Source organism: Notolepis coatsorum (genome assembly GCF_963971535.1).
Source record: "Notolepis coatsorum genome assembly, chromosome: 3".
Taxonomy (NCBI): domain Eukaryota; kingdom Metazoa; phylum Chordata; class Actinopteri; order Aulopiformes; family Paralepididae; genus Notolepis; species Notolepis coatsorum.
This window is the reverse complement of record NC_140167.1, coordinates 23,540,586-23,556,834: the sequence shown is the minus strand read 5'-3', so window position 1 is coordinate 23,556,834 and position 16,249 is coordinate 23,540,586. Positions and strand designations below refer to the sequence as shown.

General features: G+C 47.8%; 1 protein-coding gene across 1 annotated transcript; it reads right to left on the bottom strand.

Annotated features, from left to right (window-relative positions):
• Positions 1–7,156: 7,156 nt before the first annotated feature.
• LOC311224959 (leucine-rich repeat and fibronectin type-III domain-containing protein 2) lies at positions 7,157–15,412 on the bottom strand (the record flags this gene model as incomplete). Its single annotated transcript, XM_084310119.1, has 2 exons — positions 7,157–8,153; positions 14,037–15,412. The coding sequence occupies 2 exons, from the start codon at positions 15,410–15,412 to the stop codon at positions 7,157–7,159; spliced, it is 2,373 nt and encodes a 790-aa protein (XP_084166245.1).
• Between the last annotated feature and the right edge of the window lie 837 nt (positions 15,413–16,249).

Genomic DNA, 16,249 nt, shown 5'->3' with positions numbered 1-16,249 from the left:
GACCGCTTTCAACACCAACACATTGAACGTAGCGCAGACCGGGCAGCATGGTTTGCCAGCTGCCCCCTACTGCGTTGGCCCGACGCAACACCAGCGAGGGAGGCGTCGGTGAAAACGCGACGTGAGACAGCGCCGTAACCGTCCTAGGACGGAACCTCCCGAGCGTGTTGACAACACGCTCTGAGATGGATGCCCATAGCCCTCCAACCGTTGACTGGGAAGAGGAATACTCTACATCCAGTCTACAGCAACCCCAGGCTGGTAGAGACCTGCCTGGTACGAGACCTGACGATCCACCTTGACCGCGAAGGACCAGAACGTCATCAGGGCAGAACACTCCGTAACCCCGGATGACGCAGAGGCCCCAGTGCGGCCTCCACGCACTTGGTGAAGATGCGGGGAGCCAGAGAAAACCGAACGGCAGCCTCTGGTACTCATACGCTAACCCTGCAAAGGAAGCGTAGGTAAGCCCTAGGATGGAAGATCGGGGATGCGCATACGCATCCTACAGGTCTATGGAGGAGAACCAGACCCCCACCTGACAGTGTTCAACAGGTAGGAGACGATCCAAAAAATGCTGAACCTTCCCATGGGACAGGTCCAGCCTGGGTCTTACACCCCTCCCTCCCGACTTCTCGGGCAGAGAACACCGGGAGGAGAACGCCACGACGATGGCTTGCTTCGTCCACAGAGATTGGATCTCGTCGACCAGAGCTGTCCCTGCTGGAGACCCCGACAACAGGGTCTGTACCAAACCTGAAAACGGGTGGGGTTGTGTAAACACAAGTCCCCGCCTCACCATTCTCTCCATCTACCTCGACATATGGTACTGCCGTAGTCATATGTGACGACACTCCCAACGCACCCACCGTCACGTGGCGCAGGTCCGCCAGGAACTGTAGATAGTTGGCCCGGTCCCCCCCGCTGTGCGAAGACAACCCTGGAATCGTGCGAGGAGCGCGTTCCGTGTCGGAACACCTGACCCTGACACCACCCACGAGGCAATCGCACCCAAGGGGGAACCCCGACAGAAAAGGGCCTGTCTGATACGGGGGGCTTCCGATCAAAAAAGCCCCCCCACTGAACACCCCTCCAGAACATGCTGAAGGAGTTGTTCTGCAGCCGGACATGCAAGGTGTAAGGCCCCCATGGGTTCCTACACACCGTAGCCCTGCAGTGATATCACTACCACCCCAAACCATGTGAGCTGCGACCACTTGCCAATATTCCAGGAGTGGGAGCACCAACATGATACCTGGCCTGGCGAAGGCGAGGCCGGGGAAGCCCGCACTGTGTGCCTCAAAAGGTTTCGAGCCCCCCTGCTGACAACACTTAAGTTGACAGACGTAACACCAGGCTCAACCAACACAGTTCAAGGTGTGGGAGCCGCTTGACAGCACAACATTCTCACGGACAGACCCAGGCTCAGCCATCAACTGGGTGTCAGCCCCTGTCTCCATGAGAAGCGAAGAATGGGGCCGCATACGCTTCAATGAAGGTTCGCGGCCCGCAGCCAAAGGAGAACGCTCAGAGCCCCGCTTCTGGGGATACCAGAGAGAGGATTGAACGGGGAGCGGGCTGCTCGCGGCAAAATGACGACGGAGTGGTTTACCAACACCGAAATCACCCAAAATGGCCGATCCCTCGGCCGCCAAGACTGTCGGCCTCGCGATACCCTGTCGATTCTCCAACCAGGGCACCACTGGCGGGGGAAACATGGCCGCCTGTCGAGGGCCCCGTCATCGCCGCTGACGAGGCCGTGCTCTCTCTTCTTCTGGCTGCGCGGTGTGAGGCGGTGTAGGGCCTAGGACAATACCGCCCGCGTTCCAGCAGAAGACCAAAATCCCCTGCGGAGAGGGGAACCCTGAGCGGTTATAGCTTGCGGCTGGGTCAAAGCTAATAACGTCAACAACCTTGCGCGATGTGTCGACGTCGGCCGGCCCTCAAGGCCCCTCCACCAGACACCATTTCTTTAATAGAAAAAACACCAATTCGAACACAGTTCTAATCGTTGCCAATTCCATACCGTGGCGGTACAAGCCTTAACAGCCCACCAGCCACTCGCCAGGCCGACCCATGGTGTCGGCCGGGCGGGGCATTGTTTCAATATATCAAAAACAAAGGACTGACGTTAACATGGAGCACCAGTGGTGATTGCAAACAGCACCCTCCACTGTGGTGTGGACCATGAAAAGGTTAAATGAATAAAAGAGCTAAACCACAAAAACTGTAGAATGAGCAAACCCATACACACAAAGTTTAAGGGGAGACGGACCAGACCCGTCTTCATTCAAAATATTCACAACAGAACACCAGCCCTAGTTTAGCCCATTTACCAAAAAAGGTAAACAAAGCCCCCCCCCGCACTACTCCCCCAGTATACCGATTGACCGTCAGTATGAATGGTTTGAGAGGAGAGAAAGCTGTAGCAAGACAGACCTTCTCATAGCAGAGTGACAAAATGAAACAATAGCCCCCTACACAGGGCCGCCCCAGGAGATGGGGGCCTCGCGTCTAAAAACGCACAGGGCCTCACATTTCTCCCAAGCGGCCCTGCCCTTATACTACTGCAGCCTAACGCCAGGCAATGTGGAACCCAAGACAACAATTGCCTGTGCACAGACACGCAACATGTTTACCATGTCGGCTGGACCCATAGCCCCACTACCCGACGCCAACCCAGATGGGAACACCGTTCAACAAACCCCGCCGGAACACAAGGTAATACCTGGCTAGAACCTAGCCACGACCTACCCCGTTGTCAACCCATTTACCCGAAAAAGGTAAATAGAACTCAAAACCCCACAACAGCTACCGACTGACCTTCATTGATGAACCGGGCAAGAGGCGGGAGAGTGACAACATCTCACGGCGGAGACATTAAAACAGCATAGCAATTAGCAGTAGTGATAGCATGCGGCAGTAGCGATAGCATGTTAGCATAGCTTTAGATGTTTTAGCAGCACGCCCAAGACAGCTTGGAAACCGTTCCCTGCAGAGAACGTTCACCAAACCATCTTGCCCCTGGCGCCAACACACAACAAGGTTGTGTTAACAACACAAACCAGCATTACTAACACTAATACCCATGCCTGAAGACACAGGGCCTACCTGAGTACAAGCTGGCCCGACAGCCAGCCTTGTACAGCTGAACCTCGATGTGCAGTCATCAAACGAGGAACATCACAGGCCCGTCGTGTCGCCGAAAACATGCGTCGAAGATGCCAGGGGCCAGCAACCTCCGGTAAGCTTCCAACATTATTAATCTTCCTTAATCTTTTCATTCCGCTAGCTCGTATGGTGCACGCATCCAACACGCTGGGACGAAAATAGAGGAAGGGTGTTTCATGACCAGGGTCATGGTTATATGGGCGGTGGCCACCATAAGGGGCGGGGCCCCATACAGGTGGGGTGCATGTGTTTTTGTTCGTGGGAGATACATTAGGTATCACAGGAGATATGAGTATCTCGTAAGGCTCAGAGCGGGACGCGATGCTATACGATATATAACAGGTTGAGTGGTAACGTTAGCAGGTTGAGCAGTAACGTTAACAGGTTGAGTGGTAACATTAACAGGTTGATCATAACGTTAGCAGGTTGATCATAACGTTAACAGGTTGAGTGGTAACGTTAGCAGGTTGAGCAGTAACGTTAACAGGTTGAGTGGTAATGTTAGCAGGTTGAGCAGTAACGTTAACAGGTTGATCATAACGTTAACAGGTTGATCATAACGTTAACAGGTATATAGTATCTTATTATACTGTGCATTTCTCCAGACCTCTCTTGGCAGAGGCTGAAGTGTGTCCAGCAATAGCAACCCTTCACCCTATCCCCACTGAGCTCCAAACCACTCCACAACACAAGTGTAAAGTGTATTGGGGCTATTTTGCTTAGAGGTCACTGTTTGACGGTGTTACAGATTCTGCCTTTAAGATGTTTGATGAATACAGGCCCAGCAATTATCCCAGTATCCGTTCCTGCAACCATTTGGCTTTTAATGACATGTACCTGACATAATGGACTCGCTGTAACTACCCTCTATTGGTGCGACAGGAGAGGCGATCCCATGATAACCAGGTCAGAGGTTAGATCCCCCGGCCACAACATAGCCTATACTTATCCATATATGTAGAAGTGTCCTTGAGCAAGACACTGAACCCCAACCTGCCCTGGGGGCCGTGACACAAACAGCTGACGCTGAGCTTTGGTGAGAGTTCATCTGTCGGAGAGATGCACAAATACATTCACAATAAAGCTGATTTAAAACCCCTTAATGAAATAATAAATACATGTTTTTTAATTGCTCCCATTGACAATAATACATTACTGTAAATATGCATTAATAATTAATATTCATATGACTCCGTACTGCACAAGATTGAAGATTTACTTAATTGTCAATTTGAACAAGGCGATTGAAATCAATCTTTCCGCATGTCCCTCCTACTTGCACATACTACATACAATCCCTCACACGTTATTTCTTCGGAGCAGTTTTGGGGTTCAAGTGCCTTGTTCAAGACTCACTGTAGATGCAATACAAGCCACCCTCCGGCTTGCGATTGGAATGCAACCTCCTGTCCATATCAGGGTGCAGTCCCCTCCCATTGAGCTGACTAAGAACGACCAAGTTGGTACACCACACAGTAAAGCACCTTCTTGACAAGAAAAAAATGAAATAATAAAAAGTACTACTGCACAGTTTCCCCTTTTACAATCTCAACCAGTTATTGTACAAAAAAATTTCAATATACAGAACAGTACATCTAGAGAAGAAACCCATAAAAAAAAAACGGAAAACCCCACATCTTTTGAATGCAGCAGAGACAGATATAAGATTGAGAAAGGCATTGAAATATGTGCACAGAGAGCAGTTTGACCCAATCGACACACCCAATTCTGAATCCGACCCATTGTCGAATGCAAATAGTTTTGTCAAGGAGTATTTTACTGCAATGTACCCTTCCCCCCGCCCCCCATTGTGAATGAGATAGAATGAATGATGAAACTGTTAACTCTCCGGTTAATTGAATCAAACAAATAAACAAACCAACATGGTTCTATATTACGCAGTCATGTGAAAACCAATTCCCTTGAAGTTAGCTTTGAAACCGCTAGACAGTGATTCTTGATAGACCGCCCTGACCCGACCTCCACTCGACATCTTCTCTTCAAGCAGCGTAGCGACCTGTAACGGCTCAATTAGACTTGTATATTTGCACTCAAGTCGCCATTAGAGCCAGGGGCGAATTAGTAGTTGGCATTCTCTCTCTATACTGTTTGTCTTGCTACTAGAGGATTAATGTCAAAATAACAAATCCAGATGAATAAAATGAAAGAGAAATATCTGAGTGGCCTTGAAGGAGTTGGGAATACTATTAAGACTTGTGTGTGGAACGCACCACTAGTGCCGTACCCCTGAGGCATTCAGTTTATATCACCGGTCTTTCCCACCATTAGTGACAGATACACTACTATCAGTCATAGGCAGATAATTGCGTTGTGGCTTTCAAAGACGATATTTTCTGTCACGGCAGGATTGTGAACTGAGCTAGAGATACTACAGTAGATATGGAATTTGACTAGTAAAAAGGATACTGAATTATTCTTCAGTAAACTGCAAACAGGGAAGGAGAATTTTGCTCTGAACATGAAAAACAAAACAAATTGTGCATTTCAGGGCTGTGTTGTATTTTCCCTCTCTTTATGGATGGATGACCTCATACGATACATCACCTGAGGTAGAAAGATGAGACTGACTTTGTGGGTCAGTTTTAACTGTATTCAAGAGCCATTCAAACTTGAAAATGATTGGATTGGTCAATTATGTGAGCGGCTGGAAATTGTATTTTCTTTTTCTCTCTCATCCCCCATTTGAGTCATTATGCTGATTCCCTTCCTGGTTGTTGAGCTGCCCTACTGTCGGTCTGGGGAGAGTGTAGAGCTACCACACTACTACATGCCTCCTCCAATGCATGTGGAGGCGCCAGGCGCTTCTTTTCACTTGACTTTTCACGCATAATGTGCACAGAGGTTCATGCCATCTCCGCCAGGTCCCCGACCGACCAGTAGGAGTCGCCATTGCAATGGCCAGGATTCCTACCACACCGGCTGCCAATTGTGTTCGTAGGAACGACTGACCAAAGCGGAGGTACCGCTGCCGGGAATTGAACCCGGGTCTCTGTGGGTGGTAGGCAAGTGCTTAGACCTCTACACTACCCGTGTGGCTGGGATTTGACAGGAAATTGTGTTGAATGTTATAAGAGATGGCTTTCTAGCAGGGTGACTAGAGTAAGCGTGTAGTGTAGTCGGCTAACCATTGAGAATTAACAACATCATCAATATACTGTAGAATTGCTTCTTCTCCGGTGATGCGACACCCCAAATAATAAATAGTAAAAATGATACAAAAAACCCTAGATGACAATAAAAAATGACTTTGTTTTAATTTCATGTTTTTTTCTTCTTTTTCTCTCTCTCTCTCTCTCTCTCTCTCTCTCTCTCTCTCTCTCTCTCTCTCTCTCTCTCTCTCTCTCTCTCTCTCTCTCTCTCTCTCTCTCTCTCTCTCTCTCTCTCTCTCTCTCTCTCTCTCTCTCTCTCTCTCTCTCTCTCTCTCTACTGTTTTCCTTCTACTGTCACAGTAGTCCTGTTTCATGCCGGCATTGTGATGCACATCCACTTTACTGCTGGGGGCAAATCCTCCTGGCGTGGAATAATTTTGATAAAGACGAGGGTAAAATCCACTTCTAGCAGGTTGAGGGGGTCTTTCATCCCTCGAAAACGGCGCCGTCCCCACGTTCCCCGCAGTTTGAGTGCCACCTCCGTAACCGAGGCTGTGTTTGCACGAGCCGAGGGGTCCTTGTCATTTTCAAAACACCTTCATATTTCAAATACAGTTGTGTCGGGTAAAGAGAGCATGGCCAAACCCTCCTCCGTTGGCCTAAGAAAAACCCATCGAACTGAGTGTCTTATTTTTCTCTTGCGCATAATTACTTGGACAGAAGGACAACGATAGTATTCACATGGATGAACTTCATGCAGTACAGCATGGCTAGTGCCCCTGGGAGGTATTCTATCCACGACACTCAGGTCCCTTTAGTTCCTGAAATGCATGTATCGTTTTGGACCTCAACCTCGCGGTTTGACTCAAACGTCCTCAAACCGTGCTCTCCATGACCCACTCGGAGCTCTCGAAGGCGGGCTTTTCATCCTCGGCGTCGTCGCACTGTAGAAGCATGCCGTTAACGGAAAGGCTCCTCTTAGTCCAGATGTTGCTGATCCTGCGCGGGTAGCTGCTGAGGCACTGCGTGGCCCCCACGTGGCCCATGTCGAACGAGTGGCTCCTCTTGGGCTTGCCCTCCTGCAGCGGCAAGCCGAGGAGACGCCCCAGCATGGTGGTGGACTCGGCCCGTCCCAGCAGGGGCTCTTTGTCGGACGGAGGCACCATGGCCACCACCACCATGGCACTGGAGGTGGTGGCGGAAGAGCCGGCAGCCCCTTGGTGGTCCCTCGCCGCGCTGCGCAGCTCCAGCGAGGCAAAGGCCCCTAAAAGGTGGTCCAAGTTGGGCCTCACTTTGGCGCTGGGGCCATGCCTCCTGAACTTGCTGCTGGGGAGTGTGTTGCACTCGCTCCCTTGCATGCTGTAGCGGTCCCCGTCTCCTCTACCGGCGCGGTTGTCCAGCGAGTTGGAGGAGGAGGAGGAGGAGAGGCTGCTCTGGAGGGAGCCGCACTTGAACTCCACAATCTCCTCACGCATGACCACCACGGTGGGCTTGACCTGCGGTGGGGCGCCGTTGAAGCGGTTCAGCCCGCCGTTGGTCTGCGAGTACGTGTTGCTGACGGCAGGCAGCTGCTTGCTTGTCGGGATGCCGCTGGTCACCTTGTAACGCACCATCAGGATAACGATGAACACCAGCAGTGTGGCCACAATGATGCCACCGATCACCAGGATCATGGTGCCGCCCAGGAAGCCACTGTGAAGAGACTGGCACTGGGGGTAGTCGTCGCGGGTGATGAACTGGACGCAGCCCACGATGTTGGTGGCGGTGAGGGTGGTGGCGGTGTCGTCCCAGATGGCCAAGACACATAGGTCGTACTGCATCCCCGACACCAGATTTGTGAGTAAGAAGGCTTTGTTGGCCATGGGAATCATCCTAAGACAAGACAAAAAGAGAGGGATAAAGCCTGGAATTAACAGTCAGTCTTCTTCCTATGGGAGTTCAAGGGAAGGCTGGAGCACTTTTGTGCAGAGAACCACCAGTTACTCATTCTTGCAGGCTGGGGCTGATCAAAGCAATAGTCAAAATGAAGCATGCTAAGTAGCTATTTATATGCATAGAGTAATTTAGAAAGATTACTTCATGGGCTGTAATATGAGCGATTTGATATGCATGGGGCAATAGTTATGAGTAAAGTATTATTCAATGGCCAATCATTAGCTGTGGTTACGTAGACAATATTTCCTCAACCCGAATGAAATCATTCAGATTGGACATTTGAGATCAACGTTTACATGGATGCTAAATAAACTAAACTGCTTTTACATGCCCCAAAGCATTTAATCAGAATAATATTACTAGTTTGACACACCCAGAAAGGCCCTGCCTACACTTAACCCCTCTTGCCCTCACCCCCTATATTGCTGCTACTTATTAAAGCCCCTCATCGCCGGTGATCTAGAAGGACATTACTGTCTATCAGAGGGTGTGGCACGCCTGTTAAAGCTATAGGTACAGTGTGAAACTAGACGACCTTAGGCGACTTAAGGCGTACCAACCATGACATGCAATACTGTAGCTTGTCCCAAAAAAAAAAGGGTCCTATGTGTCTCATTGAAGAAATAGATGTTGCATGTTTTCTGTATGAATGATATATTTACTACATTATATATTTAGCCTATATTGCTGCCACACCCTCACACAACTCTGTCACTGATGTTCTTTTAGGAATAGAAGTTTAACGTGAGTGTATGGAAAACCATTTAGATGCTTTTAATATGGCTCAAATTTACTTTGATGTAGTAGTTAATTTTCTTGAAAAAAAACAGGGATCTAGAAGCGTTTTTCGGGAGCGGGGAACATAGGACCCTTTTTCAGGAGCAGGGAACATAGGATCCTTTTTCAGGAGCATTTTCAGGAGTGGGGAACATTGGACCCTTTTTCAGGAGCGGGGAACATAGGACCCTTTTTCAGGAGCATTTTCAGGAGCGGGGAACATTGGACCCTTTTTCAGGAGCATTTTAAGGAGTGGGGAACATTGGACCCTTTTTCAGGAGTGGGGAACATTGGACCCTTTTTCAGGAGCGGGGAACATGGGACCCTTTTTCAGGAGCTTTTTCAGGAGCGGGGAACATTGGACCTGGGGAACATAGGTACGCTCCCGTACATTTGCATCTCAGTTGTTTCGTAACGGTATAAAAAAAACTGTTCATTCAACACGCATGGAGTTGTTTGGATTTCTCTGTGATTATTCCTGATTGCTAATTATGTCATAATTATAATTATGAATGATTACAGGGATACAAATAATTTCTACCAAAACATGTCCTGTTCAAATATAGTCCCTCAAAAATAGCTCCAATTCCCCTTTGGCTGAACACTGATTGATTGGCAGGTTCACCGCCAATCAATCAAATTGTGAAAGGATCAATGGGTTTGTGTTCTGCAGACAGGTTGTGATATACGCTTTCATTCACCAAACCCATCTGTTCAGGAATATAGCTCATATCGTCAGATTTCATTTGCAAGCCGTGACGCAGGCACATTAGGCTGTGTTGAGATTTAAATGTGTCTGACAATATCAATACCTTTATTCTTCCTTTTAATTACATCCCAAAGGTTAGACGAGAGATTGGAAATCTGCGATGAGGCAATCGTTATTCGACCTTGTGTCTTGCCCGCAGGATGAGGCCAAACCGCGCCTCGTTTCAGGGAATTATAATGGAACGTACTGGCTAAATAACATATTGTAATTTTAATGATTTATCAACTTGCAAAGCACATAAACAATCCATTCAGTCTCTGTGGTAAGGATGGGCAAAACTCACAAAATTGCTATTCGATAGTCACTGGGACCTATTAAAATACTAATCGAAACAATATTCGCCTTAACAAAGTTTTATCATTTCACAACTATTTGAATATTCTAAACTCCGTACTCTGTGGTCTAAGAGAAACATTCCTTGGCAAAGCGAGACTAGTCAGACATGCCTTTGCTATTATTCTCCACTTCCTCTAAACCTTCCGCAAGTGAATCTGTAATCAGGCGATGCGCGGCAACGTCTTGATGGAAGGGAATCGACTGGACGTAGCCAACTGCTTCACATAAGGTCTGTTCTTCTGGACAGACGTATGCTCTAATTGTGAGCTTTTGAGACCGTGTCCGTTGAGTGTAATAGGTTGTAAACTGCCGCGACGCTCGTCTTTTGGCGTTTTCACACAGGAGCAGGAGATGATTGACACCCCGAACATAAATGCTCATCTTTACAATGATAATTGGACACGTTTTCATAGCCCCCCCCCCTTTTTTTTATATCCCTTCATGAAAGAACAATCCGTGACATAGGGAAAACACAACCCCGTAGCTCCACATATGAGAAAAAAAACTAAACCATTTAAGATCCATCTCTGAACCACACTATATTCCACATTTTGCAAAGGCCTCCGCCATCAATACATTAAGTACCACCCTGCTGTTAGCGTACATACATAAATAGCTTTGATCGTGCAGAGCGGGGAGAATACCTCCGCCAGGGAGGCCTCTGTATTTCACCAGGCACCAGCGGTGATGCACTCCATTATTCATCCTTAATTGCCTTTCCATGAGTGGGAGGAGGCTGCAGTTGCCTTGCACCTATAGGAGAGCTTAGGCCACGGTTTAATGGCCAAATCGGGTTACCAGTGCCTTGGATATCTATCCATGAGTTCTAAAAGTGTCTCATGCTATTGTAGCAGTTAAAACAAAGCTATGTGTGTAATTCATTGATTTTGGTTGCTAATGCTATTTTAATGCATTAATGACATAAGCAAACCTCAACGACGTCATTAAGACGAGCCCGTACCGATGTTAATGTCATTTAACATTACAGGGTAATTAATTAGCGGACGCAAATAACGAGCAATGAAAAAAATTATCATAACTGGGGATATATCCCACATTTTATGTCTGCAGTTTGGCAGACACACATTAACACTTTAACTGCCGAAAACGCGAAAAAATCTGTGATCGGAATCATATTTCCCATCCGGAGCCCTTGACACACAGTTCTGATCTCCTCTCAATCCTCTAGCGGTTCAAGAGCGCCATCTGGTGGCCGATCGGCAGATCGAAACCGGATGTCAACCTTTAACCCGGTAGGACTCACTCCATATGGGGTCCGGGCACTCGCTAATGCTAGAGAGACTCCGTCTTCACACAGTGAACATCGATCGGTGGAAATAACTCGAAAAAACAACATGATTTGGACGTATATACTATTATACAACCTGGAAATGGATCGGGTATTTCGACATCCCATAATAGAAAACTGTCTACTCCACGCTGATCGCCCAACGGCCCGAGGAGACTGGGGTGAGTTTTAGCGTGTAGTATTACCGTGTTCGATATAAACTGCTATGATGAACATATGACCCACATTAGATGAATGGTATAACGTTGCCCACGGAATTATAAATGCCCCCTCGCCCATCCGGTCAACATCAGATGACGTGTAGTAACTCCTAGAAGTACATCCAGTTGACATTTTTTATCTCGCACAGATTCCTACCAAACTGTATTTGATCATCAATATAATGCATTTGGCGCTATAAATCACGTTCTGGGGAAAGCTGCAGAAAGAGATGAAAACATACTTATACTTTAGACCATATTTTAGTATGAATATGTGAATGAAAAAGTTTAACGTTGCTACACCATGAACAATACATATAGGACATTGAATGGGCCCTAATAATGGCAATCTAGCAATAGAATTTAAAAAGTTATAGCCCTGCAAAGAAGGGGAACTTCTCCATGTTAAATAGAGCTGGCAAGGGATGGTATATCATGAATTTAACCCATGGCAATCAAAGTGTTAATAAGAGAGCCATCCTGCACTGCTGGGGATGTGGCCTTGAATCTCGATGTTGCCGTCACTGGAAACATGTCCTGAGAGTTTCATATTTTCCTCTCTCTCACTCTGGTGTGAGAGACGGCGTGGAGGAAATCAGATATACACACCTTATTATTGTATTCTTAGAGATGATGAGTTCTATTCCGAGCACTCGGGCAAAATAATATCTCTCTCCCCGATACCAACACACACACACACACACACACACACACACACACACACACACACACACACACACACACACACACACACACACACACACACACACACACACACACACACACACACACAGACACACACACACACACACACACACACACACACACACACACACACACACAACTCCACTTCTCATATTTAGAGCTTAATAACCAGCACGCTGCCTTTCCCATAGCGTCCACTAGCCTTTATTGAACAAGTCACAAGCTGGGACATGCGGCCGTGGGTAAATCACACAGGGCTATGGCGCCCTGGCCATTATGGGATAACGTATTGCTAACGGGGGTTCATTGGTATTCAATTTTGAGTGGTTTGAGGAGGTTTATGGCTGACACATAACTTACTGTAACTGCATTCCACAAAAGGCCTTGCAGCCGTTTCGCCAATCCACGCACAATTCCGATGCAGTGGATACAGTCGTTAACACAGTAAGGCTGGTAAATCTATGGGGGCAATCCATCAGCGTATTTAACTGCATCAAGCCAATGGAGTGAGCTGGTGTAATATACTGTATATGGAGAGGAGTTCCTGGGGCTCGTGCTACAGACGTTCTAAAATGTGTTGAATGTGGCAATCCACTGAAATAGATGGAGCAGATGCAGAAAATTTGCCAAACGCTTGCGTCTGGAAAATTAAACTCTGGAAAAGATGTCAGGTGGTAAATTGTTCTTTTGAAAAAATGATGCACAGTTGTCTCAAACATCATCAGCATGTTGATGTCTCCTTACAGGTAGAATCTGTAATGCTACCAAACAGTGACCTCTAGGCAAAAGAGCTCTGCATGGTATTGTGCTTTGTTTACTTTTTTCTTTTGGTCTGATGTGTGGGTTGGAGTTTAGTAACTTATCCTGACCTCACTTGGCAGCAGCACCTGAGGCATGGTCAGCAGTAACAACCCTCCCCCTATACCCACTGAAATCCAACCCACACACCAAACCAAAAGCGAAAAATTTAAACAAAGTGCAATACCGAGAGGGGCTCTTTTGCCTAGAGATCACTGTTTGACGACATTACGTATTCTACCTTTAGAGGGATAGTCTGCCTTAAGTCCCATGCGTATGTTACATGTTACTGAAACTGTCCTTTCAGTCTATCCAGAAAGCACTTGCACCAGCATTTTGGATTATGAGACATTAGAACCAGTAATTGTTAAGTGTTAACACAGTTGGGGTACGAAGCATGGACCTTTTCAGAGGCATGCTTCATCTCCCATTGACTTACACCTGCATAGATAACAACAATTTCCAATCTTCCAACATCCCAAAAACAAACGAAAAATACAGGTCATCCTGGATATTACTGAAATTATTTTTAGTTTTGTGACAAATCAGATAGGATTCTTAAAAATGTGGACTACCCCTTAATTATACTGCTCTTCTAATATGATTTTATGTTAATTGCCATGACGTTTCAATACTTCCTGCTGAGTTGTTTTTGTTTTCTTTAGCTGAATGTGTCACTGCTCGTCAATCTCGAGGTGAAACAACACCCTTTAACAGTAATTTGAAGTTGTTAAAAGCAGATAAGTCTCAAGAACCCATGCCCCAGGAGTACACAGACATGTTCATCTAAAAGCAACATTTAAAAGAAATCGACTTAATTTCAAGTACAGACCAAGCAAATAATTAGCCATCCATTCAGAGGATGTGAAATCTAATTTAAACCCCAAAAGAAGCTCACTCTCCAGTGGCAGGATAGTAGTTCTCACCTGTAAATGAGAACTTCATCCTCTGAGCAGTTGTACTGAAGCTGGTACATTTTGACCTTTGGTGTTGCTTTGCTAACAGTCCACTTGATCAGAGCAGAGATGGAGGTCACCTCCGACACCGACACCACTTTCTCTGGAGGAGGCTTGGGCTCCCCCTTACTGATCTTGGTAGAGCTGGTGATGTCAGAGAGCCCCGTCTTGGACTGTGCGGTGCGGTTGGTACCGTTACTAAGATGGGGGAGTTGAATAATAGACAGCTCTATGAAGGCAGTAGATTCGCCAGCGGCGTTGGCCGCTATGCAAGTAAAGGTGCCATAATCCTTAGACGTTGTGATGGTTATGTCCAGGGTCCCATTTTCATATACCGTTGCCCGTGAGGAGTTACTGATCAGACGGTCATCGGGAGCCACCCAGTGTACGATTGGCATGGGGTCGCCAACGGCCTTGCAGCGAAGGCTGGCCGTTTGACCCTCCAGAACCAGCAGCTTGTGTGTATGTTGGGTGATGAGAGGCGGCTCGCAAACAAATTCCTCCTCACGGACGGACCAAAAATAGCGCCCCTTCAGGCTGTTGGGTGAAGCACAGGTTTCCATATCATCCTCTCGGTCCAACCTTCTGAGCCACAGCACTTCGCAGTTGCAATGCAGCGGGTTGCCGCCAAAGCTGAGGGAGAGCTGGGGGCCATACGGTGTGGTCGTTACCACGCTGCTCTGAGAACGGGCGAAGATGGGGTCCGGCGGGAGCTTCTGGAGCCGGTTGGAGGTGAGGTCCAAACGGGCCAGTTTGTCCAGATCCGTAAAAGTCCCCTCGGTGATGAAGTAGATGAGGTTGTGATCCAGACTTATTTGGTGGAGGTTGACCATCTTGCGGACGGCCTCCCAAGGCACACTGCGCAGGTTGTTGTACGACAGATCCAGATCCTCCAGCGTGAGCAGCAGGTCGTCGAAGGCCACATTGGAGATGCGATTCAGCTGGTTGTTGTTGAGGATCAGGTGCTGCAGGTTCAACAGGCCCCGGAGGTCGTCCGGTCCCAACTCGGTCAGCCGGTTGCTGTCGAGGTGCAGGGACCGTAGGGTCTCCAGGTCGATGAAGGAGAACGGCTGCACGTCGCTGATGGTGTTCCGGGACAGGGTGAGGTCCACCAGGCCCGTCATGTTGGCGAAGTCATGTGGGGTGATCTTGAGGATGAAGTTGCCACCCAGCCGGAGCTCCACGGTCCGCCGGTCGATGTCCGTGGGGACGAAGAGCAGACCTTTGGAGGGGCACAGCGTGCCCAGGGACTCAGAGAGGTTCTGGCAGACACAGTATTTTGGACATGCACGGACCATCATAACTGCCGTTCCCAGAAGCAGGAGGCTGCTGACCACTTTGTCCATGGTAGATCATACACAGGGACCTGGAGGAAAAAAAAGACAAGAGAGAAGATGTCAGATGTCAGATGAGTATTTCTTATGGCTTACTTAGGCTATTTCAGGTTATATATTGACATTATAACACGGCTCACTTTATTCTTACACTTAATGAGAAAAGGCATTTCACATCTCATACCCAATTCCTAATTTCATACAATAATTATATCTGCAGGTGTTTTGTGCACAGTTGTGTAGTATTTGTGTGTGTGGGTGGGGGGGGGGGGAGAAGGTGGAGATGGTGGACACCTACATGTTCCTGGGAGTACACTTGAACAATAAACTGGACTGTTCTTCCTGAGGAGACTCAGGTCCTTCAACGTGTACAATAGGTTGCTGCAGTCATTTTACCTGTCTGCAGTAGCCAGCTTACTCTTTTTCACTGTGGTATGCGGGGAGGGGGTAACATCAACTCAAGAGACACTAATAAACAAGCTGGTGAGGAAGGCTCTGTAGTGAGAATTGTACTGGACAATCTAGAGGTGGTTGCAAAGAGGAGGACAAGAAAGACCCCAGACACCAACACAAATCGCCATGGTCAGTCCTTGGTCAGTCCTCCACCAACTGTGAGCAAGGACTGACTTGAGAATGGCTTGAGAACTGTTAGAACAGTGGCTGGGTGGCGCAGCGGACTAAGCACTCGTCACCAACGCGAGAGACACTGGTATCGAATCCGGCTGTCAGCGTTGCCTCCGGCTTGGCCGGCCAGTCATACTGGCTCAATGGCAGAGTCAGCCGGAGGGAAGCCGGTGGGTTGGTATTTTGGTTGTTGTAAACAGCGACTCCTACAGGTCGGTCAGGGCG